This window comes from Ovis aries, chromosome 14 (genome assembly GCF_016772045.2).
Source record: "Ovis aries strain OAR_USU_Benz2616 breed Rambouillet chromosome 14, ARS-UI_Ramb_v3.0, whole genome shotgun sequence".
NCBI lineage: Eukaryota > Metazoa > Chordata > Mammalia > Artiodactyla > Bovidae > Ovis > Ovis aries.
In genome coordinates, this window is record NC_056067.1 from 10,651,016 (window position 1) to 10,676,529 (window position 25,514).

A 25,514-nucleotide genomic window follows, 5' to 3' on the forward strand; every position below is an offset into this window, starting at 1 on the left:
CTTTAGCGATTTGAGGTCTCAAGTTGCCCCCACAAATTCCTCAAAACAAAGTATGTGCCGCTGACACTTGCCTCTGCATCCCCCAGAACAGTGATGACTGGCCACGCTTCCCCAAACACACCGTGGCGTCCATCTCAGCTGGCGCCTTCTAGGGGATGCTGTTTCTTCGTGACTCAGCCTCAGCAGGTTTCTGATCCTGGGAATCGACCTCCCTCTTCTAGTTATCCAGCTTGCTGGCCATAGTTGCTCACCGTGGTCTCTTGTGATCTTCCTCTGGCATCAGTTATAATGCATAGTCTTTCATTTCTAGTTTTATCAAGTCTGCACAGAGCTATAACTAATGTGGAGATTGGAGTCAGTGATCAAAAACCTCCCAACAAGTCCAGGAATAGATGGCTTCACTGGTGAATCCCAGCAAGCACTCAAGGGACTTTTAAAACTGTTTTTATTTCCAAGCACACTAAAAAATTAAGGAAGCTTTAGGGCAAAGCTAAGTGAGATGAGGTGCATCAACTGAGAGTAAAATGAAAAATGTGGAAATGGCGACCTGTGTGAGCGCGACCTTGGTGCTAAGTCACACGTCTCAGGCGCTGAAGGGGCTCTGGACACTGGCCCGGGTGTGGTGTCCATGAGCCGAGGCAAAGCTGAGCACGGAATCACGCCCACAACCCACCAAGAACCGGCTACTGGACAGACTGCTGGACAACGTCAGTTGGTGACTTTATTTCTTACAAAAGTTACATTGAAAGAAGAGGTTGAAAAGTCAAGTATACTTGATTTGCACATATTTGCCAAGTCTCACAGGATTCAACCACTTCGATAATTTTATTGATAACCAGGATATACATATTAAAAGCCTCACATTGAAGCTCAGTACACACATCCAACCCCAATGACAGATGTGCAAATGAGTGTGCAGAACAATCTCGGGAACTCCTGCCTCCTGTTTGTCCTCGGCCGTGACTCAGCCCCCCAGCCCTTTTCTGCAGTGACCGAGCCACCTCACCTCCGCCCTCCACCCCGTTCCCCTCAGCTACGTCTGTTGTCAGGGTAGGCCCTCTGTGGTTCTGCGCCAGCCCTGATCAGGATAGAGGATGGGTTAATTCAAACAAAAGCAAAATGGCTTATGGGTGAGCAGAAAGGCGTGGAGACCAGGCGGGAGACGCCCACTCTTCTCAGCATGGAAGGGGGCTCGGGACCCCAGACTGTGTCAGAGATGGTGGAATCCCATAAAACATGGACAGACCAGGCAAGTTTAAGGCGAATCCCCAGGGTTGGGGAGCTGTTTGCTTTCTGGCATAATTTTAAGCTCTGCACCAAGGGTCCTATTTTATCACTTGTGACGTGGGTAGAAAAACAAACAAAATGATACCCAAAAAAGGTACGAATTAAAAAAATCAAACCAGTTGTTGCCATCCTGAATACTGGCTGCAGGCCAAGTCCACAGGGCTCCTGCCTCCAGGTCCCCTCCCCTTCTCAGGGCTTCGTCCGCCTCCCGCAGGGTCAGCTGCGCAAGCCCGGGGCCACAGAGGGGCCGGCATACGCCGCTGATCGGGCCGGAACCACACAGTGCGGTTCCAGAGCCCTGTCACGCACTCCAGATTGCTAAAATAAACTGAGAACAGGAGGGAGGGCAACAGAGGACCACACAGGAACGACCGCTCTTTGGATCTTGATACTCTCCAGTGTGCAATACATTCATGTAAGCCCCACGGGAGGGGGCCCCGCACAGCTCGCCCCTCTTCCCTGAAACACTGGTTTCTAAAAAATAGCTTGTTTGCAGCACACCCCCATGATACGTTGCCTGAACACCACGGCCCACTTTGAAACACACGTGCACGCACACACACTGACACGCGAGGACTTGCTCACGGGGTCAGGGCCCACCAGCCCCAGGCCAGGAGCGAGCGTATGGCCCTGCTGCTCCCGTGGCCCCCACGGGCTCCTGCGTCCAGACCCCTCCTGGACCGAGGGGGCCCGAAGAGTCCCAGGGCCACTGACCGTGGCGTTTCTGTCCACTGGACTGGCTTTTCTTCATGACTGAGGAAAGCAGCTCGGCACATAGGATTCTAACAACCCGTGTAACAAACGCTGAGCGTGTTAACAGACTCCTGACTGTGCAGGGAGAGAATGACACCTGGCTCCTCCGTGCGGCCACATCCCTCCATTACTGGACAGTGACATCACTGGTGGGGAACCTGCCGTCTGTGACCGTGAATGTGTGAAGTCCCGCTCGCTGCAGGCCGCTGGGCCACTCGCCCTCGGGGTCACAGGGGAGCTGTTGATACCCTTTCCAACCCCAGATAAATTAAGTCCATGGACAAGTTCTGGAGTGACGAGAAGGCCTCACACTGAGAACTCCGGGGCCCCTTTCCTGGGTCTCGTCTGTAGGCGCCTGAACCGGAAGCCGACGAAGGGGTTCATCCAGAGCAGCGAGGGGGGGCCTCCAAAGACGGACTTCATCCCTTCCCACCGCAGCCGCCGCTCCCAGGTAGGCTTCTCGCTCTTCAGCCTCTCGATCTCCTGGGAGGAAGAAAAGCAAGTGGGCGGCAGCACCAGGAAAACCCTGGGCAGGTATGAACAGGAAGGGCAGGTGAGCGGTCGCCACGGGGGAGGCACCACCCGAACCACACGTCCTGGTCCCAGTCTTGCGGGCCCCTGTGCACACGGCCGGGCTGCAGCCGCTGGCCAGACCATGTCAGACATAGCTGGGCAGCGGCCTCCAGGCGGGTGCAAAGCTCAGGTAGCCCCAGGGCCGCGAGGGGGGCCAGGCCTCCGGGCCAGGTGCCGATTTTCTTTCCGGGTCTTACAAACGTGTCAAAGTGCCTGCTCGAGGCCTTCAACTGAAAGGCAGGAAGGCGATCCAGTCCCTGTGATTCACTCAGCTGCCGAGGGCAGGGTCTCCGAGAAACGGGGCGTTTGCTGGCTCCACCTGCCTGGCTCTGTTGACTTTCAAATCAAAGGGACTTTTGAGCCCCGAGCTGTGCCCGGGGAGAGGGACACAGGCAGTGATGCTGTCACAGTGCACCGGGGCTACCCCGCCCACGTCCTGGGGAACACCAGGCCCTTGCGTCCACTGCCCACCCACTCCGGTGCACTGAGGCCAAACACACCCAGCGGAGGAGGGGCATACCGTCTCGTCATTGCATATGGAGTGGATCTGGGTGCCGAACATCACCGCGGTGAAAGTGAAAAACAGCAGACCCTCAAGGCACAGGAAGATTAACAGGATGACAGTGACAGGAGGGGAGAAGTCACTGCACTCTGCGAACGAGAGGGGGCTAGCTGTGACGGCACGGCGGAGCACCCCCCACGTCCCGAGCCCCAGGCGTGGGTCCAGCTTGCGGAAGGGCCCCTCTGCGCCACTGTCCGCAGAGAAGCGAGCTCGTTTCATTCACAGGCGCACCTGCTGTCCACCCGGGGCAGAGGGTGGCCCCACCAGGCCAACATTCACACCACCACGGCCTGGCCGGCAGATCTGAAATACCCTGTATCTCCCCAGGTTTCTGTTGAGACTGTATTCATGTACTGAACTGTGTATTGAAACACAACTAAAGCCAGAAAAGATGGGAGTTGCCTGTGCCTACACTTGTGAACAGGACGCACACATGAGTCCATGCTGCACGGCTCGTCCCGCCTCATCCGATGGCCCTGAATGATGCCTGTCCAGTGGCTAGAGCACACGCCAGGCCTGTGGGGACAACACGAATTCTGGCCCAGTCTCAAAGGTCTGCAGGATACGAATGGTACTCAGCAGAAACTGTTAGCTGACAGGAAGACCCAAGTGTGTGTTATGTGTGTGTGTGTGTCTTCATTGTACTAGCTAAACGGCAGTGTGAGAACTTTCCCATATCCTCCTCTTAAAATTCTCCATTAATTCCTAAAACAACTGTGAGGACTTCCTCTGAAACTGGAGGCCCCTTCCTCCCTCTCCCCCTACTGTGGAACGAGCAAGAGAAGCCGCCCCCCAGGCCTACCTGTCCACTGTCCTCGGACGCAGGCGATGAACTGCAGCCCGCAGAGGACCAGCGCGTGCACGGATGCCAGAGCGATGTACATCTGCAGGAAGACACCGGTCAGCACGGCGCCAGGACCCGAGGGCGTGGACTCGCGAGCCCACTGCTCTGTCCCAGGCTCAGTGAGAGTGTGGGAGGTGGGCAGTAGCAGTGAGGGGGAGCAGGTGACATGCCTCCCCGGGGCCACTCAGGACCAAGGACAGTAATCTCGCAGACTAATACACTGCGGGGAAACACATTTTAGTGACAACGGTGGGTCAAGGTATCCAGGAGAAAGTTAAATCACAGCGAACACTTGGAGCAACAGGCAACACACGCTCATCTGCTGGGTGCCTCTCCACCAGCGACAACACAGCTGTAATCTGAACCCCAGAGAAGGGACTGCAGGTCTGATGTCAGAATAACCACTCACTCCAGGTAAGACAGTATATCAAGAATTAAGACTCAACACAAGTCACTACATGAGTAGTCTCTTTACTCACAGTGAAGAGCACAAAAAATCTCTGATTCTTTTCTCCGACACAGTTGTTCACCCACGGACAGTGATGGTCCATTTTCCGAATACATCTTTTGCAAATGCTGAAAAGGAGAAGTTAGATTTTTACTATTCTGTGCTCTGAGGAAACATCACCCACTGAAAACAGCTCTGCTAAGAGGCCACCCGGGGGATCCTGCCCCAGGGAAGGTGGGTGCTCCGGATGTCCTTTCAAAGTGGTCCCGTCGGGGTGTTGCTCAGGCTGCCCTAAGGATGGGGGTCCCTCCAGTGGTGGGTATTTGGGTTCCCCGCCGTCAGCGGTGGGCGCTCAGCCCCCGCCCGCCCCGGGGCCTGCGCCCCCGAGGGCAGAGCCGCCGTGCCTGCAGTGGTGGGTATTGGGGTTCCCCGCCATCAGTGGTGGGCGCTCAGCCCCCCCCCCCCGCCCTGGGGCCCGTACCCCCCAGGGCAGAGCCGCCGTGCCTGCAGTGGTGGGCGCGCTCAGGCTTGACGCAGCAGCACTTGGGGCACTTGTAGATGACCTCTCCGGGCTTCAGCTGCAGGCTCTCCATGTACTCTTTAGTAGCGTTTCCTTTGGGGACCGCCCCCTACGGTTTAGTAACAATGTATTTTAGCTGGGAGGAACGAACTTTTAAGAAAAAAAAAAAAAAACAGTAAATTTAGGAATTAGTCTTAGGTGTTATTCATAAAGCTGTTGTTGCCACATATATCACTGTGAAAAATGGCTATCACTCACATAACATAGGACCAGAAGTTTTGTTCTCATGAAAAAGAAAACAAGCTATAAAAAGAACTCAAATAGCACATTATCCTTCATAATTTGGTGAGTCACCTGGATTTTTCCAACTTCATGCAGGACACGCCAGTGGCTGGCTGTGTTTGCTCAGCCACTCCCCCTCCACCCTGGGCAGCCAGTTCTGCCCACACTCCTGGGCAGGGTGTCCCTGATAAGCACACCCACAGGTTTCCTATCAGCTGCACAGGGGGTGGCTGAACAAAACAGTCTGAAAAAAGACTTTATCTCATGTTTTAAAGTTGCATAATGCTTCCCTGCAGACCTATCACAGACTAGCCTGGGGAGTGCGGCCCTGGGCCCCTGACGCCCTGTGTCTGGCCCCAGGGGTGGGAGTGGCAGCGGGGCTCTCACAGGGCGTCCACGCGAGCCCCCAGCACGGCGAGCTGCAGAGGGCCAGGGAGCCCTGTGTGCTGGGTAGCCATGGGCCAAAGGCTGCAGGGCGGAGGGTTTGCTGTCTGGGCAGTGGACACAGGCAGTGAAAATCATGTCTGGGAGATCATTCTGGACGCCATGGCTGTGTGGACTGGGAATAAACCTGGGTCTCGTTTCTGTGCCCCATGGGGGCTTGTCCTTCACAAAGAAATACGTGTTTCTAGAGAAGGAGCCCTACTAGGGAGGGGAGACCAAACGTGTGAGGACAGGAAGGGTGGGGGAGACGGCAGGGCACCGCTGTCGGCAGGAGTAAAGACAGTCAGAGCCCGCTGCCGGGGACGCAGGGGCCGAGCCCAACTCTGCGTGGAGGGCCGACGCCACGTCTGCAAAGCCCAGCACGTGCATGTGAAGACCGAGGACCACTGGGCTCCAAGGCACCCAAGAGCCGGGCAGGCCGCCCTATCACCAGAAGGAAGTGATGGAGGCAGGGTCCCAGGTCCCGTAAGAAGAAAGGGACCAGGTTTAGGAGCGCCGCACCTTAGTTCTCACGGACACGCACTCGCTGCTCCACAGTAAGCGCGCGACCCCCACCCCCCCTACCCACTTAAAAGAGTGCTCATTAGGCGACCAGTGGTGACCAGATGGCGAGGAAATAAATGCATTTTCTGGTCCTTTTTGCGGCTCAGAGCCCTGGGCAGCTGCCTTGGTCCCCCTCGGGGCTGCCCGATGACTCCCCCAGGTCCCTGCAATTGGTGACCTACACTTGATTCTGTTGCTGAAGACATGCTCTCCCAGGCCAAGCGTGAAGCAGAAGGGCCAGCTGGGTCTCCTAGGCCCGGGTCTTGCCAAGACACACAGCAGGAGCGCCTGCTTCCTCCACACCAGTTGGGCCCTTCTTCACCCCACCAAAGAAACCTCCTGGATACCTGAGGCATGTTCCTCAAGCTCACGTTTGCATTCTAGCCATCTGCAGGGTGCGTTTTTTCGTCGGTGTCTTCCCAGAACCGTGGTCCCCAGCCCCACGTCCTATCCCAGTGCAGCCTGGGCGCTCCCCTGGGCAGTCCTCCTGACAGCTTCCCTGCAGCCTCTCCTGGCGCCCGGCCTCTAGTCTGCACTCCCTAAATACACTCCAATAGCACTTCCATCCAGATGCTGTGTGTGCTCCAGGGATGCTGCGGACCAGGCCGCCAGCCTGTGCCCGAGAACTCAAACCCCAAGGCCACGGGAGTGCGAGGCCCTCCAGCCACAGCCACTGGTGTCTCCCCAGCCTGGACCCGACAGGAAAGCCCACCGAGGGCAGGCACTCACGGGGTCGGTGAGCATGGTCCGCAGGTGAGACGACAGGGCGAGCACCGCCAGGCAGTTGAAGACCACCCCGTTGACCACGGAGTACCAGAAGTCCTTGGAGGGCAGCAGCATGACGAACGTGACCACGAAGTCCGCATACACGACCAGCAGCCAGGTCAGCACGGCGCAGATCATGCCGCAGCCGTCGCGGATGAACCATACCCTGTCGGCCGCGTCGGCCTCGGCGGGAGAGGAGGCCGCGGAGTCGTAGCTGTCATCCCCGGTCAGCAGAGGGTGGTGCTCGACGTCCCGTAGCCGGTGTCCTGAGGACGGCATGCTTTCCCTGCGGGAAGGTGCGAGGGGCACATGGTCACGGCAGCTGCCCAGCCATGCCTCAGCGGGACGACACAGGGTGAGGGCCAGACGCACACTGTGGGGCCCAGGCTCCGAGCCCAAGGGTGAGGCCTGGGCACCCCGCTGCCCACGCAGCACCCGGAGCCCAGGCAGGTCAGCGGCAGAGAGGCTGGCGGACAGGCGACTCCTGCTGCTCGTGCCCACTCTGGCCCCCGATGCAGAGCTCAGGGTTCTCGCCCAATGGTTCTCCATCTCGCTCAGCGTGTGCTCTCCCTTTCCCTGAGTTCTAACTCTTTGACGATGGGTGAGCATGTTTTTGAGCCAGGCTCCCATTTTAATCTCCATCTTTCCTTTATGCTGTTCCTAGAATGCCCTTCCTCTCTCATTCTTTCAACGGTTTCCCTCACTCACTGGGCTGTTCTTTTGACAACCCTCCCACATTAACTGGGAAATTACCTGAGAGGTGAGAACATGTAGGGCCAGAAACTAAAGACAAACTTGCACTTTTCCTCGTAAACATTCTGCTGCTGCTTTACCCCATAACCCCCTCTCATCTCATTTACAACCAGATGCAACAGTGTGAAGCTGGTCCCTCTCTCAGATCTGGTGAGTGGCCTGGTGATCGCCACACAGCTTCCTAGTGGGTCCTACAAGCCCACCAAGGCTGAGAAAGCCCTCTGGCCAGACTCCCTCTGCTGCGTGGCTGCTCCTCAGGCAGGACGCAGGCCATGAGACGTGGCACCTGGGTGCTGGGCAGGGCGCAGGGCCATGCGTCCAGAGATGGAGAAGCCTTTTGTCAGAGTCCGGTTGTCTGGTCCAGAGAGAGGGGCACAGATGGCAGCTCTGTGAGGAAGAGCGTGCACACACCAACCCAGGGGAGCTGGAGGGGTGGGCTGGGATCATCCCAGAAGCACATTAGGGTCCTGCTGTGTGCCTTAGAGCCAGACTTGTCAAACCCACCCATCAGATAGTCTGATAGCCCACAGTTACTTCAAGATTTTCAAGAAAGCAGTCCACGAATGCAGGGAGGCTGGGCCACACACACTGGGCTCTCTGTGATCAAGACAGGCGCCTTCTGCTGAGTCACAGAACCTACGCCGCATCAGTGCAGCAGGAAAGGAGGGGAGGAAATGAAGAAACTGCTCCCTCACACTCACTCAGCTACAGACACTAGGAATGTGAGAGCAAAGGGCGCAGCAACTGGCGACTCGACCCCAGGGCGAGGGCGCAGCCTCACTCCACACTGTCTTCCACGGAATGCTCTGTGTTCAGGTTGCCTGAGAGAGCCCCGAAGGCACGGTGTGCTGGCCGACAGTCAAGCAGATGTCACGTCATCGGTTCTCTATTTCCATGGCTAGTTTAACGGGCTTTTGTCTACCCCGTGAACCTGTTTCTCCTCGTGTTAAATCAAGCCTCGCTTCCCAGAACACCAGGAGCAATACTGCACATCTCCACTGTTTCAGGGACAGCCATCCAAGCAAAACCTTTCCAGTCATGTAGCTAGGAGGCCTACCCTCATCTTGTAACTCCTGCTAATAATTGGGATCTTGCTCCAGGACACACTCTCCTCTTAGAGTAGGTGGTCAGCAAATCATTGACAGGAGGTGACCATTAACCATCAACAGGGTACAAGTTAGCGTGAGCAATTAGAGAGGAAACAGTGATTATATACCTGAGGAGACACTTACCTCACAAATTATTACTAGACATTACTTGAACATTTTGTGCCTTTTCTTCAGGATCTTAAGGTGCATACTGTCCTATGTGACAGGATCTGAAAGATAATAAAATCTAATTAGAAAAGTTGCTTGTTCTGGCATTCAGAACTATCTTTAACTATGAAATCATGACTCCTGTAGGTTTTCATTACTAGTAAATTGACAGAATCCTGAAAATTATAAACCTGTTCATTTTACCCCGTTACTTTAGCCCCGGTTTTAAATTAAACCTGTAAGCCAAAATCCCTTGAGAAAGAGCCTTGGGGATAATCCAGACCAAATCTAGTCAACCTGCATTTCAACAGGTAACCGTTTTACCAGCCACAGCCAAGCAATTGCAGCAAAGACGAGTGAGAGGGGAGAGGTGCACCAGGGCCCCCGGGGAAGGGGTCTGGGGAAGGGGCACAGTGCGCGAGGGGGCAGGTGGGACGGGGAGGGGTGTCTCCCACTGGGCACCGGCAGGTGGGCGAAGGGACACTGCCTTCCTGGAAGCACTCATCTGGCCCCAAAATAAAAGCTGACCGACAGCACAAGGTGGGGGCATTCCCCCAGAGAGATCAGACTGCTGCCAGGCTTCCCCAGGAGCAGGGCTGCCAGAGGACAGCTGACCACCGACACAGCCCCTGCCACGTGCCTGGCAGATCTCAGGCTTAAATGTGAGCAAAGAGCTGACAGTCAGTTATTTTGGAGAAAGCCCCAACCAGGTCTCTTGAGAGACAGAGCCCCAGAAAGAAACCAGAGGGAAACAGGAGTTGAGAGCAGGTATAATGCACAGGGAAGAAAACCGAGGAGATAAGAGGCTGCATTTGTGAGACAAAGAGGAACATTCTGAGAACTTCCTACTTACTTAAAAATAAAAACATGAGAGAATTTTAAAATCTTAAAAACAGGATTGGAAGAGAGAGTGGGACGCCTCCCAGAAAGGAGAACTAAACAAAAAAGAGCCAAGGAAAAAAATTAGGAGTTTGAGATTAAGATACATGCTGTTGCTGCTGCTGCTGCTAAGTAGCTTCAGTCGTGTCGGACTCTGTGCGACCCCATAGACGGCAGCCCACAAGGCTCCCCCATCCCTGGGATCCTCCAGGCAAGAACACTGGAGGGGGTTGCCATTTCCTTCTCCTATGCTAGAAAGTGAAAGTGAATTCACTCAGTCATGTCCGACTCTCTGCAACCCCATGGACTGCAGCCTACCAGGCTCCTCCATCCACGGGATTTTCCAGGCAAGAGTGCTGGAGTGGGGTGCCACTGCCTTCTCTGATATATATGCCGCCATTCAGAAACTAGATAAGCAACAAGGACCTGCTGTACAGCACAGGGAACCGCATTTGACACCTTCTGAGACTAATAATGGCACAGAATATGGAAAAGAATACACACACGTGCGCACACATATATATAATGATTGAGCGACTTTGCTGTACGCCGGAGACTGACACAAAACTGTAAATCAACTAAAAACAAACTGGGGGGAAAAAAAGACCATAGGAGAGAAAAGGAATCAGAGGACAAACTTCCAAACAACGGGATGCCTGGCAAAGGCAGCCCCCAACGAGACATCCTTCCCTGGCAGAGCTCCACTGCCGCACCAGCTCTGGCGCCTCAGGGCCGGTCCGCTCCATTTGCATCCAGTGTCCTACCAACAAAACCCTGCTCTGTTGGGCAAACCCTCGGCTGGTGTCTGTTGTCTGAAACCCAGACCCCTGACTTAAGACGCCAGAGGGCTGGCGAGGAGGACGGTGAGGTGACAGGGCACTGGTGGGACTGAGGAGCAGGCAGGCTGAGCTCTCCTGGCGGTCTCCACGGAACGGGCTCTGGGCCCCCAGGAACCGGGGGCTGCTCGCCGCTTCCTGGCCACGCACGCCCCCTTCCACCGCACTGGCTCTGAGGTCAGGCTCCCCTGCTTGCCCTCCACACTGAGCTGGACAGCCTCCTGCCCACGGCCAGCGGTGGCGCGCACACCAAGGTTCTCTGGTGTACCTGTGACTCTCAGTCCTTTCAGAACTCTTTTAGTTACAAATGTGGCCGTGAACAAGCTGCTTAAACTAAAGTAGGCGACCTTCTTTTTGATAACTGCATCTATTTCATAATTCTATGTATTTTTCACTGTGCTGGGCCTTCAGCGCTGGGCAGGTTTTGCTCTGGTTGCGGAGAGCAGGGGGTACCCTCTAGTAGGGGGAGCAGGGTTCTCATTGCCACGGCCTCTCCAGTTGCGGGACACAGGCTCTACAGCATGGGGGCCTCAGTAGTTGTGGATCCCCAGCTCCAGAGCTCAGGCTCAGGAGTGGTGCTGCTCGGGCTTAGCTGCTCCACGGCATGAGGGATCGTCCCAGATCAGGGATCGAACCCGTGTCTCCTGCACCGACAGGCGGATTCTTTACCCACTGAGTCACCAGGGAAGCCCAGAGGTGACTTTTAAAATATGGCATTTACACATAGTAACTTTACTTAAATATCTATGCAGGAGCCAGCAACTTTAAATGCTAAATAACATGCTGAACCAGTAATGCCTAATTATGCTTAGTAATATTTTCCACTTTTCATTCACATTCATTCTGAGTATCTTCAAATAGGCTTATGTTAACACTGTTTTAAAAGAAAACTGACTCTGTAAAACACAGGTCAACGCATCCCAGGGCTCGGGCTTAAGCAGAATCTCTACAATGAGGCCAAATCCCCAGTTACTTTCATAAATTTTAAAGAGTAACCAACACAGCAACCACTTTGGAAAGTGGTCTGGCACTTTCTCCGAGTTAAACCAACACCCACCCAGTGATTCGGAAATTCCACTTCTAGGTATTTACCTCAAGGTGAATGGGACCTGGGCTTCCCAGGTGGCTCAGTGGTAAAGAATCCGCCGGGCAATGCAGGAGATGCGGGTTTGATTCCTGGGTCAGGACAATCCCCACACATGCACGCGTATAAACACAAAACATGTACAGAGCTGTCCACAGCTGCTCCGTTCATCACACCCACCAGACCAGAAAACCCAAATATCCCTCACCAGGGGATGAACAGACAAACCACGGTTACTCCTACAAATCATACTAAAAAATGGGGGGAGGTTAGATACATGCAGCAATTGGCTAAGTGAAAGAAACCAGACACAGAAGAATGTATTCAGTAGGAGTCAATCTCCATGGCCGTCTAACCAAGCCAAGCTAATGTACTTTGAAAGAGCTCAGAATGGGGCTGGACCAAAGTGGGAAGGAAGGAGACACCAAGGCAGCTTTCTGATTCGATGCAAAGTCCCCTACGTGGACAGGGCAGCAGGCTACACAGACACACGCACTGTCAGGACAAAACAAACGGTCAACGGACAGTTACGGGGCTTCCCTGGTGGTCCAGTGGCTAGGATGCCACTCCTAAGACCGGGGGCCTGGGTTCAGTCCCTGGTCAGGGAACCAGATCCTGCATGCAGCAGTGAAGACTCAGCACAGCCGAATACATATTTTAAAATAAAAAATTATACACTTAAAACTGTCCCATTTCATTTCACATGAATTATTCCTCAACTAAAAAATGAAGAGACAAAATGCCCAGCACTGGTGCGTGTGCAGGTATGAAGGGTGTGGTAACAGCCGCTCTAGGTGCTCTCCCTGCAGACACGGCCTTCTGAGCCAGGCCCTGTCTCACTTTACCCTTAATGCTATCTGTGGGCAGGTGTCTTATTAATCTCTTCCCCTGATGTTTTCTCCTCATGCCTATAGACAGAAAATGCATCTCATAAACAAACTGAAAACAAGTAAACAAAAGACATCAGTATTCTTTGGCAATCAGTTGCTACTGCGGTAACAGGAATGTCCACCCCAGAGTCTGGTGTTCATGTTTTCGCTAACACCCTGCTTTTACACTCAGCATTCTTCTACTCTTCAGACACCCACTGCTGACCTATAAAAACGAGTAGTAAGCAAATCTCTGCCTCAGGCACAGAGGCGGCATGAGAAGCAGACATGGTGCCCTGAGATCTGCTGCATTCAGACGTGGGGGCGGGCTCCCAAGCTCCGGACTCCACGCGAGGCCCGCAGGATGCTCACCACAGGCAGGTCCCCGGCCCACGAGGGCTCACACACCAGAGATGGGAACCAGCCTGCTAAGTGCTGTTCCGCTTTCCCCCCAGCGACAGGCAGAGGGTGATGACGGAGAGAGCCGACAACAGCTCATCCTGTCCAGAAAACAGAAAGGTGTCCGCTAGGAAGGCAACAGTGCGAGAGACACCGAGGCAGGAGAGGGAACCACGGGCTGCAGCACCACCCCCCACCCCCAGCGTAAGGGAGGCAGGGACGGAGGCTGGAGCCACCCGTGAAGCACCCAAAGGCCACACTAGGGCGGCTAGAATTCCACACTTCGTTCTGCTGCAAAGGGAGACACTGGGGCTTGGTAAACAGATGTTTTAGAGCCATCTCTGACCAAGCATGACTGGATGGAAGGAGGAAGGCAAGCAACCAGGAGGGACTGCCAGGACGGAGCAGATGGGGGCAGGCGCGCGACGGCTGGAGCAGGCAGCACACACAGGCCTGGAGGGTGGGCTCTGGAGCCAGGTGGGCCTGGGGCTGGGTCAGCAGGGGCACCTGTGTGTGTGATTTACCCTCTTTAATGATCTGCCCGGGTACATTTTCCATTATTTGGTCTAAAATTTTTTCTCTGGATTTCCTGTTATTTTCTCAACTTACTATGATGTAAGAGAAATAATTATGACCAAAAAATAAGCTTCCAGGGAGAATTTTAAGAACTCCAAGGAGGTGCCGTCACTGGGGATAACAGGAAGATGTCACACGTGGCCCTGCAAACAGGCTGCTCTGAGGCAGGGGAGGCTTAGGAGAAGGGCAGGACGCCTGCAGCCCTGTGTAAGTGAACCAGCACAGGCCTGGGGGAGGTGGGGAGATGAGACACAGGCTGCTCACTGTAGCTGGTGAGGAGGGGAGCGTGCAGATCACCCAGCCCGCTGCATGCACCGCAACTGCAACCATGCTCCTAAGTGTGCTTCCCGTCCATTTGCAATCATCAAAGATTTAGTTCGGGCTTTCAAACAAGACCAATAATATATGCCATATGAACCACTATTTTCTTCTCAAATTACTGAAGCTGAAGAATGGAATATTAACCTTTGAGGGAAAAAAACAACGGACCAAAGCCAAGTCTCAGTGGTATGCTGCCACATCTGCCATTCTGTGAACAGTAAACTTAACCTCTCTCGGAAGGTCTCTCATACTAAAACAAAAGAGGACAAACTGAGAAACACAGAAGGAGCCCAGGCTCTCGGTGGAGGTGGGGGCGACTCTGGCTTCCTCGCCTTCCCCGCCAGCCACTCCCAGACTCCTGGCTGGCCCTTCTCCTCCGCAGACACCTCAGTGTTGGGGTGCTCAGGCGGGGCTTGGGCTTCCCTCGGTGGCTGTGTGCTCTCCAAATGATCTCCAAGAGCTCAGCTCCGTGAAGTTAGAGAAGATGCATGTGGGAAACCCGCAAACGAAGAACGTGCTGCTGAGTGTCTGACCAGTTACTCAACAAGACCACAGTCCAGGTCAAAGCAGAAACCCCTCCACCCACCAGACTGTTGGGATCCCACCTTGTCATCTTGATAAACAGCACCTGCACCACCATCTAGTTGCCAGCGTCAAAAATCAGGACACACCCTTCACTTCACTTTTCTCCCCCAGCTCCCTACCCTTCACCCATGAGCAGGTCCTGTGGGCTTGACTTTCAAAACTTGCCTAGATGTGAGCCACCCTGCACCAGCCTGCCCAGCCCGATCAAGGCTCGGGAGCCCTCACCTGGGCTGCATGAACCAGCACTGTTACATACTCGTGGCCTCTGCGCAACCCCCAAACTACTCCTCGGCCCCTAACCCAATCCCCAATCAGCATCTGGAGCCCGTTTCAACAGAGAGAAGTCAGACCCTGCCACTCCTGGTCTATCAAAACCAGCCAGCGGCTGCCTCTACAGTTACAACAAAATCCCCATGCCTCCCGTGTGGCTGCACAGCCTTACCGCCCGGGGCCTGCGGACCTCACCTCTCGCCTCCCTCCCACCCCAGCTGTCTTGTTCTGCTGTCATCATCTCAATGGAATGTTCTACTTATACCCCCGGCACACCCTGAACTCTGCAAATACCTGTTGAGTGAGATGAGAAAGCAAAAATGAAGCCCACAGGACCACGAATAGGGAAAAGGGTCAAAAGGGGGAGCCTGGGGTGGGGTCAGATGGTGGTGGTGGGGTAATGTGGACAGCTTCGGAAGGGAAGGGCAGAGGGAGAGACCCCCAGTAGCAGGGTTTATTCTGGGTGTGTCACCAGGAGAGCACAGGCTGCACGAAGCAGCCTCGAAGGCGCATGGACAACATGCCAAAGCTCCACCTTTATCCCACAGCCACAGCCTGTCAGTCAAATGGGGGTCTGTTTAAGAAAAAAAAAACACTTCGGAGTTTTGACTCCAGAGCCCATGTTCTTCCATTAAACACACGGCTTCCGAGAGCACTTGGTTTTAGAAAATGCATTCTGTAACAGAGTGAGTTTTGGAAATACAGAACGCTAAGAATTAAAAGCATTTCAACCATAACGCTGTAAAAGCCTGTCTCAAGAGAAGCTGGAAGCCTCTCTATCCTTACTGCTCCTGCTAATTACCGGGGCTGCACACGCCCTGTGCCCTCTCCCAGAACCACCTAAACCGGCGGCTAAGAGAGCCAGCCTCTCCTCCCATTAACTGATAATGCTCCCCGCACACCCAGGGTTTACCATGAACCTTCCTCTCGAGACCCAAGTCCTCCTCCCCGTCACTCCTCCTAGGAGCTGCTAACGCTTCTGTTACCACTCCGCCCTTTCCCTGCCCACCTTCCCACAACCCAAGCTTAGGCTCCCTCACCTCTGGCTGTCCCTCTGCAGAATCCTAACGGATAGAGGGGCCAAACCTTGGGGCCACGGCATTCAGGGCTCCACTGAAGCTGGCTCCCGGGCCCCTCCGGGCTCTTCGCCCAGCTTCCTGCTGTCTCCCTGCTGTGACCGTGGACACCCCCCCCCCCCCACCGCCCCGTGCTTCTGCACCTGCTGTCTCCTCGGTGTAGGAGACCCCCACTCTGCCCAGCAAGATCACTCATTCCCCAAACATCTACCAGCACCCGAGACACACACAGCACCGCAGGACAACAAAGTTGTTTTCAAAACTGTGAGGTGCTGTACCAGCATAAGGCATTATCTTGGCCCCATGAGGAGTCTGGATTTTACCAGACAATTAATAAAATTCTACTGGCGCGTTTTCAAGAATGGAATCAAGCAGTAATGGAGACGAGAACATGTCTGTAGATAGAGGCAAAGAAGTGGGTGAAAGAGAAAAAAAAATCAGAGGCAAGTGACTGATGAAATGCCATCCCAGAACAGGCAGAGCAAAGTACAGACACGTGAAACTGCTCCCTCTCGACTTTGTAGATGACCAACTCTGCAGGTGGCTCAACTCTTCTTGGGTGCTACAGCTGAAGGGTCACACACAAGTTAACGTGACACTGGCTTTGGGGACAAAAGGGAGAAGGAGTAAGTGTTTGGGAATCTATATTTCATGCTCTGCTCCAGTGTTTGTTTGCTTTTTTTTACAAAACAAGTATGTATTAATTTTATAATTAAACCATTACTTAAGGGAATTCCCTGGCAGTTCAGTGGTTAGGACTGTGCTTTTCACAGCTTAGAGCATGGGTTCAATTCCTGATTCAGGGAACTAAGTTCTCACAAGCCTCAGGTGTAGCCAAAAAATTAAATAAAGTATTACTTTAAAGAAACATACCCCCCAAAAGACACTGATGCTAGGAAAGATTGAAGGCGGGAGGAGAAGGGGACGACAGAGGATGAGATGGTTGGGTGGCATCACAGACGCAATGGACATGAGTTTGAGCAGGCTCCAGGAGTTGGTGATGGACAGGGAAGCCCGACGTGCTGCAGTCCATGGGGCTGCAAAGAGTCGGGCACGACTGAGCGACTGAACTGACTGACCCCCAAAAACCTGCTTCAAGAGAACTATCCTTAGGGCTGTTCAGCATGGTCTGGGGCACGGAACGTCTGGAATCATCAGGAAAACGACTACTCATTTCATCCCAAGCATTAACTTCATATGTGAACTTACTGTTCGGTCCAGTTCCTCAAATTAACAAAGATGATATTACTATGTCACCAAAGGGTCCAAGCCTGCAGGGAACAGTTTCAGTAAAAGTGGAAAGGTACGTCCAGATGTTTGACTGGCTCAAGCCAGTTCTTATAGAGTTCTTTTCAGTACTTTCTCTCTCACTGAGGTCATTCTAGTCATGCCAGTATTTCCCAATTTACTCACTGTAATCGAGGTAGGCTCTGAGTCACTGGTTAAAAAAAAACAACAAACCTCTGTATACATGTCTACTCACTTGACTTTAAGGTGAGATGTGTGCAGAGTTCCAGCTGTTGTTCTATGAATTCTTTAGGAAATTACCTTCATTTAGTCTCATTCTCCTCCACCTCACAACTCAAAAATCAACCTACCAGCCTCACTCTGGAAAGTACACAATCCAAATAGTGTCCATCATTCTGACCCTTCCATTTTTACCAGAATGTTCAAAAGATGTAATTTAACATGTGTGTTCCATCACATTTTTCAAATATCCCCAGAGATGTTCTCTGTAATCAAGTATCCCAACTTACTAACAAGCAAATTTAATAAGGTGACTGTTAAAAGTTGCCTTCAGTTTTGTAAAAGTTGTAAGACAGTATCAAAAAACTAGGTCTGATTTTTAAAAAATTAAAGTTGTAAAAGTATCAGAGGATTCAGTTCACTGTCTTTGAAGTGAATAGTCTAAGAAGGAATATATGTTGGCCGAGATTTCTAGACCCTGGAGCAAGGGGCCCGAGATTGGCGGATGAGATTGGCGGACCGGGTTCTAGCTTTCTAGACCGAGATTTGAGACAGTAGCAGTAAAATAGATAAATCTATGTACATTAAGTACAAATGCTAAGCAGACTGCAAACGTTAAACACTGTAGCACTGATTGGACTGCACTTTACAGGACCTAGTCAGCAAAAGAAGCTACAGAGCAGCTATATGGACATTTCTTACACTCACAAAACCGGTTACCCACAAGCCAATAAAGTCTCTCCATCCAACAGCGAAGAGAGACTTAGTTCCAGCAGCAATGACTCCTCAGGAGAGATGATTCTGGCTGCAGCAAGATTCAAACATTGCCCTGAAGGCTGACCTGACTGTCCCAGGTGGCCTGGTAGGTAACCCCCGAAAAGATCCTGGGCAGAGTAAGGGAAGAGGAGGGAGCTGGGCAAAGAACAAAAAAGAAAAGCTAAAAACGTATAAAGGAGTGAAGAACAGGCGCATTTGAGAAGCCATAGGCGATGTTTAAGCAAGCCCATTGTAATGCTTGCCCATAAACTCCTCTTTACAGCTTACAAAGGGTTTATAGCTATTATGTCTTCCGGCCCTAACAACAACCCCCTTATTAGCTATCAAAAGGAGGGAACTGTGGCTGGGAAAGCTGAGTGTCACGCCCAAGGTCAGGCAACAACCTGGGGCTGCGATTCAGGTCCTACCCCGAGAGGTGCACCAAGGAGTGACAAGGAGACACCTGGCAGAGGAAGGAGTCAAGCGCCGGCACAGAGGTGCCCCCGAGAGGCACTCGGCAAGGTCGCAGGGGCGGCGCGCCCGGGTGGAGCAGGACGGAGCGAGGGGCCCGAGACTGGCGGACGGGGGTGCCCGGAGCGGCTGGGAGAGCCGGGTGCCAGCAGCCCGCCCGACCCGGCCCGCCGCGCTCACCCGAGGCCCGGGCGGGGTCGCCCGGCGCTGCGGCTCCTCCCGATCGGCGGCGGCGACGGCGGCGTCGGCGACTGCAGCGGCCGAGGCAGGGACGCATCATGCGGCCGCGCTCATGGCCGGGCCACGGCGGGCCCCGCGGCTCGGCCCGGTCCCGCCGGGCCGGTCGGAGGGGGTCGGCCGCCCAGGGGCACAAGAGACCCGGAGGCAGGCCGGGGAAGCGCGGAGGCTCGGCTCCCGGAAGTGAACCGCGCGGGGTCGGCGACGCCGCGCTTGCGCAGATCCGGCCGCGCCGCGGCGGCGAGGGCGGGGGCGGGGGCGGGGGCGGGGTTTCTGCGACTCTGGGACCGCGGGTTCTAAAAACTGGCTGTTCCAGGGAAGGATAGCCCTCCTTAGTCTCAAGTTCCGCTTTCTAAAATAAAGCGATCCGTGCAAGCTGAGGTCTGGGGAAGAGAAAGGATGGGGGCTACGGGCTGCCGCAGGCTTTCGGACCCGCGTGTCCAGGGGCCTGCGGCGGCGCGAGTGAAGCCAGCGAGAGGTGCGAGCTGTGCGTGCGGCGCGCGGGGATGAGAAATCCGGTCACGGGTTAGTGGAGAAGCGCCAGGGGGAAGCCTGGGCCGGAAAGCGAGTTGGGGTATGGGGAAGCGCCGCTGTTTGCGTGATTCCCGATTAACAGCCTCTGGGGGGGGGCGTGGGGACCTCAGCGTCCCAGCGACCCCTTACAGATGGCTGAGTCCTAAGTTTGTCGAAGGTAGAAACGTGGTTAGCTTTGTTTATGTATGTGGTGGTTGGCGGGGGTGGGTGGGCAGGGGCCGGGTATTTCCTATACTAGGAACAATTTCCTCAGGGCTGGGAAGTAGGCGCTCAGTTAGTGTTTGTTGTTAAATTCTTTAAGTACCCACTAACTTGAAAGACTGATAAAAACTAACTGAGAGTGCCAAAGCCTTTGACTGTGTGGATCACAATAAACTGTGGAAAATTCTGAAAGAGATGGGAATACCAGACCACCTGACCGGCCTCTTGAGAAATCTGTATGCAGGTCAGGAAGCAACAGTTAGAACTGGACATGGAATAACAGACTGCTTTCAAATAGGAAAAGGAGTACGTCAAGGCTGTATATTGTCACCCTGCTTCTTTAACTTCTATGCAGAGTACATCATGAGAAACGCTGGACTGGAAGAAACACAAGCTGGAATCAAGATTGCCGGGAGAAATATTAATAACCTCAGATATGCAGATGACACCACCCTTATGGCAGATAGTGAAGAGGAGCTAAAAAGCCTCTTGATGAAAGTGAAAGAGGAGAGCGAAAAAGTTGGCTTAAAGCTCAACATTCAGAAAACGAAGATCATGGCATCTGGTCCCATCACTTCATGGGAAATAGACGGGAAACAGTGTCAGACTTTATTTTTGGGGCTCCAAAATCACTGCGGATGGTGACTGCAGCCATGAAAGTAAAAGACGCTTACTCCTTGGAAGAAAAGTGATGACCAACCTAGATAGTGTATTCAAAAGCAGAGACATTAGTTTGCCGACTAAAGTCCGTCTAGTCAAGGCTATGGTTTTTCCTGTGGTCGTGTATGGATGTGACAGTTGGACTGTGAAGAAAGCTGAGCGCGGAAGAATTGATGAGTTTGAACTGTGGTGTTGGAGAAGACTCCTGAGAGTCCCTTGGACTGCAAGGAGATCCAACCAATCTATTCTGAAGGAGATCAGCCCTGGGATTTCTTTGGAAGGAATGATGCTAAAGCTGAAGCTCCAGTACTTTGGCCACTTCATGCGAAGAGTTGACTCATTGGCAAAGACTCTGATGCTGGGAGGGATTGGGGGCAGGAGGAGAAGGGGCCGACCGAGGATGAGATGGCTGGATGGCATCACTGACTCGATGGACGTGAGTCTGAGTGAACTCCGGGAGATGGTGATGGACAGGGAGGCCTGGCGTGCTGCAGTTCATGGGGTCGCAAAGAGTCGCACACGACTGAGCAACTGAACTGAACTGAACTGAATTGAGGGTGAAGGATAGAAAGAAATCTCATTGTCTGCAAGCCACCTTCTCACAGTTTACCATTCTTGATCCCAGATATGCTTATATAGCTAAGCTTTTGGAAGTAAAAGGTGCATTACTCATTGAATTCCAACTTTTAAAAGTTTTTTTTGTTACTGTGCCTGTGCATTTAATATGGTACTATATATTCCTTGTGGCTCAGCTGGTAAGAATCCGCCTGCAATGCAGGAGACCTGGGTTCGATCCCTGGGTTGGGAAGATCTCCTGGAGAAGGGAAAGCCTACCCACTCCAGTATTCTGGCCTGGAGAATTCCATGGACTGTATAGTCCATGGGGTTGCAAAGAGTCGGACACGACTAAGCGACTTTCACTTTCATATATTCAGTCAATCCTCATTGAGTCTCCTGTGCTTATTCACTCAGTTGTATCCGACTCTGTGACCCTTTGGACTGTCAGCCCTCTGTCAATGGGGGTTTTCAGGCAAGGATACTGGAGTGGGTTGCCCTTTCCTCCTCCAGGGGATCTTTCTGACCCAGGGATTGAACCAGAGTCTTTTGTGTCTCTTGTATTGCAGGCAGATTCTTTACCGATGAGCTATCAGGGAAGCCCTCCTAATCTCCTGGCTTATTTATTTCCACAAGGAATAAAGGAGAGGTAGGCTTCCAATCTGTGCACAATTCTTTTTGTATAGGCTGAAAGAAAGGATGATTGTCTTTGGATAACGTCGAGACTGCAAGTGGCTGCTATGCTTAAGATACACTTGCTATGAACAACGTTAAATGATATCTTCTTTTATATTAAAGTATGGTTGATTTACAATATAGTTTCAGGTATACAGCCCAGTGATTGAGTTATACATATATGTGTATATGTTCTTTTTCAGACTCTTTCCCCTTATAGATTATTACAAAATATTGAGTATAGTTCCTTGTCCTATACAGTATGTCCTTGTTGGTTATTTGTTTTATATATAGCAGTGTGTATATGTTAATCCCAACCTCCTAATTTATCCTTCCCCACAAAAGTATCTTTTAAAAAAAGTTAAAAAAAAAAGTTAATAAACACATCTGAGAAATTTTAAAAGTTAAATCGTGACTCTCATACCAATATGTCAAAGATTTATGTCTCATACACGTGTCAAAGAGTTAACTCACTAATTTATGAGGGAAAAAGTAGGTAAGATGAATGATACAAGTGGTTCAACGATGAATCCAAAAGACAAGTACGTGTAGGCAGTCAGGAATGCTGCCAGTGGTTAAGACACTGCACTCACAACGTAGGGGTCACGAGTTCGGTCCCTGGTTGGGGAACTAAATCCCACATCGCGCAGTGTGGCCAAAAAATTAAGAAAAGAATTTCCTTAATTGAACCAAATCAAAAAGAAATGCAAAAAAGCAAAATGGCTGTCTGGGGAGGCCTTACAAATAGTTCTGAAAAGAAGAGAAGCGAAAAGCAAAGGAGAAAAGGAAAGATATAAGCATCTGAATGCAGAGTTCCAAAGAATAGTAAGAAGAGATAAGAAAGCCTTCTTCAGCGATCAATGCAAAGAAATAGAGGAAAACAATAGAATGGGAAAGACTACAGATCTCTTCAAGAAAATTAGAGATACCAAGGGAACATTTCATGCAAAGATGGGCTTGATAAAGGACAGAAATGGTCTGGACCTAACAGAAGCAGAAGATAATAAGAAGAGGTGGCAAGAATACACAGAAGAACTGTACAAAAAAGATCTTCACGACCCAGATAATCATGATGATGTGATCACTAATCTAGAGCCAGACCTCTTGGAATGTGAAGTCAGGTGGGCCTTAGCATCACTACGAACAAAGCTAGTGGAGGTGATGGAATTCCAGTTGAGCTATTTCAAATCCTGAAAGATGATGCTGTGAAAGTGCTGCACTCAATATGCCAGCAAGTTTGGAACCAACTCAGCAGTGGCCACAGGACTGGAAAAGTTACTACTAAGGTGTGGTGTTGGAGAAGACTCCTGAGAGTCCCTTGGACTGCAAGGAGATCAGCCCTGGGATTTCTTTGGAAGGAATGATGCTAAAGCTGAAGCTCCAGTACTTTGGCCACTTCATGCGAAGAGTTGACTCATTGGCAAAGACTCTGATGCTGGGAGGGATTGGGGGCAGGAGGAGAAGGGGCCGACCGAGGATGAGATGGCTGGATGGCATCACTGACTCGATGGACGTGAGTCTGAGTGAACTCCGGGAGATGGTGATGGACAGGGAGGCCTGGCGTGCTGCGATTCATGGGGTCGCGAATAGTCGGACACGACTGAGCAACTGAACTGAACTGAACTGACAGTAGGGAAGTCAGTTGAACTTCTGCCAGACAAGCTTCATTTAAATGTCAGATATCAGTGGGCAGGCATTGTTACCAAGCAGGTCAACTGGACTTGCATGGAGACCTCTTGTCTTTTTCCTGAAACTGGTGCTGAGAGTGGAATCACACAGGCTATATTCAATGACCAAAGAATGGAAAGGGGGAACCTAGTTTGCAAATCAGCTCTCAACCCAATTCTGGTGGAGCCACCAAATATATTAGAAGGTCAAGGTTAAAAGGAAGGAATTGGAAGGAGTGGAAAGAATATTCATGACTTAGTGGAGAACAGGGGTGTCATTGGGACCTGGCACTGTTGCACCTCTCCTTTGCAGTGCTTGTATGGGCTTTTTCAGTTGTTGTCCTGGCAGTTGTCAACTGTTCTGGCACTGATGAGTGTGTCATTTAGCATGTGCTAATATATTACCGTGAGGTGATAATGAGACTCAAGGTCCCCTGGAAGCCAGCTCTTCCCCAGTCTTTGGCCTAGTTTGTTCTAACCAGTCCTTGTTACTTTGTCTCTTTGCATCTTCCTCCTGAAACTTGTGGCTGCTCAGTCGCTCAGTCATGTCCAACTCTTTGCAACCCCATGGACTGTAACCCACCAGACTCCTCTGTCCACGGGATTTCCTTAGATAAGAATAATTGGTTTTGGAGTTCTGTGGTGGTCCCAGTGGTTAGGGCTCTGAGCTTTCACTGCAGGAGGCACAGATTCGGGCCCTAGTCGGGGACTAAGGTCCCGCATGCTACATGGTACAGCCAAAAATTTAAAAAGTAAATTAAAGAAAAAAAACACATTTTATTTGAAGGAAGGGCAAGGGTAAGATTCTGGGGCAACAGCCTTGGTAACAGAATCACTTGCCTTGCCGTCTGTTCTCCAGAACCTATAGAGTTGGGACCCCCCCTGTTGGCTCCAGTGGCTGGGACTGCACACTTCCAGTGCAGGAAGCCCAGGTTTGATCCCTGGTCAGGGAACTAGATCCCACACACAGCAACTAAAGATCCCAAGTGCCACAACTAATACCCAGTACAGCCAAATAAATAAATAAAATTTAAACCTATAGAATGGAACTTCCCTCATGGGCCAGTGGTTAAGAATCCACTTTCCAGTGCAGGGGACATGGGTTCGATCCCTGGCCTGGGAACTAAGATCCTGTGTGCTGGAAGGCAATTAAGCCTGCACGTGCCACAGCTACTGAGTCCCTTCACCACAACGAAAGATCCCTAGGCCTGCAGCTAAGACCTGAGGCTGCCAAATAAATAAATTTAAAAACCTATAGAGTTAGAAATAGCTTAAAGCAAAGAAAAAGATCCATAGACCCAGATAATCCAAGGGTGTGCATGACAACACCTAGTTGTCCATTGAAGACACACAATAATTTTGTGACCCATTTCAAAGTCTTTCACAAAAAAGACTTGTAATTCTCCTCAGCCCCCACACTTATATGGGCTTGTTTACTGTAACTTGAAAATTGCGCTGTTGCTAAAGGAAATAGCATGATGAAATCATTCATTAAAATATCTAACAGGATGACAGCAGTTGACAAAAACAATTCAACTCTTATCAAGGATTTTCATCTCTTTCTCAACAGACTTGGTATGTGGTCTTCTGCAAGGCATTTCCCTTCTCTAAGCCTCAGCTTTTTTTTAATCTCTAAAAAAATACAAGATTAGACTTGATTTCTAAGGTTTCTTCCTATTTTGAGACTGTGGTTCAACACACGTTTTTTGGGGTCTCTCCTTGATTTCATAAGGCCCATGGAACCAAACACCTACCCTTGGACGTCCTCACAGGAATGAGGACATCTCAGCTCCAGGATCAGTTCTCTGTATCCATCAGGAGCTGGTGTGCAGCTAACCATTCATCCCACGAAATAGTTCTTTTAAAGTGGAGCCTCTGTTCAACCACATGAAAAGATGCTCAGCCTCATTCAAAGTAAAAGGAATGAATCCAGATTTAAGAGTATCAAGAGATCCCATTTTTCACCTAGTCAGTTGATGAACATTAAAGTTTGGCGATTCTGTGCATTGGCCAGGAAGAGCAAACTGGTGCAATTGGCACTTTATTCAGCTCTTTGCAGAGCAAGATAGAAGTATGAATCACAAAAATTTAATTGTATTTACGCTTTGACCCAACTCAGCAATTTATCCTCCAGATAGAGTCCCTCATGCACACAAAGATGTTTGTACTCCAGTATTTATAGTAGAAGCATAAAATTTTTGTAGAAGCATAAAAATGCATCGCCCTATATGCTGTCAGTATATTAAGTAGAGTATGTTATACATACGAATGGAATACTGTGCAGTGATATTTGAGGTATATTAACTCTATGGTGTCAATTCAGGTCAGTTGCTCAGTCATGTCCAACTCTGCGATCCCATGGACTG

At 51.6% G+C, this 25,514-nt stretch overlaps 1 protein-coding gene and 1 long non-coding RNA gene across 6 annotated transcripts in view; one reads left to right on the forward strand and one right to left on the reverse strand.

Moving 5' to 3' along the window:
• Window positions 1-696: 696 nt before the first annotated feature.
• ZDHHC7 (zinc finger DHHC-type palmitoyltransferase 7) overlaps window positions 697-25,514 on the reverse strand; it is a 28,899-nt gene continuing 4,081 nt past the window's right edge. For 2 of the 5 annotated variants that reach the window (XM_042230699.2, XM_027977367.3), the window contains 7 exons: window positions 9,007-9,092; window positions 6,986-7,307; window positions 4,972-5,096; window positions 4,499-4,595; window positions 3,978-4,059; window positions 3,134-3,264; window positions 697-2,523 (listed from right to left, as the gene is read on the reverse strand). In XM_042230699.2, the coding sequence (XP_042086633.1) occupies window positions 2,347-2,523; window positions 3,134-3,264; window positions 3,978-4,059; window positions 4,499-4,595; window positions 4,972-5,096; window positions 6,986-7,300 (927 nt within the window). In that variant the 5' untranslated portion in view covers window positions 7,301-7,307; window positions 9,007-9,092 and the 3' untranslated portion in view covers window positions 697-2,346. 5 annotated transcript variants of the gene reach the window in all.
• On the forward strand, window positions 19,123-21,890 carry LOC132657669 (uncharacterized). The gene is made up of 2 exons (XR_009596154.1): window positions 19,123-19,381; window positions 19,947-21,890. It is a non-coding gene; the product is annotated as an uncharacterized LOC132657669 (long non-coding RNA).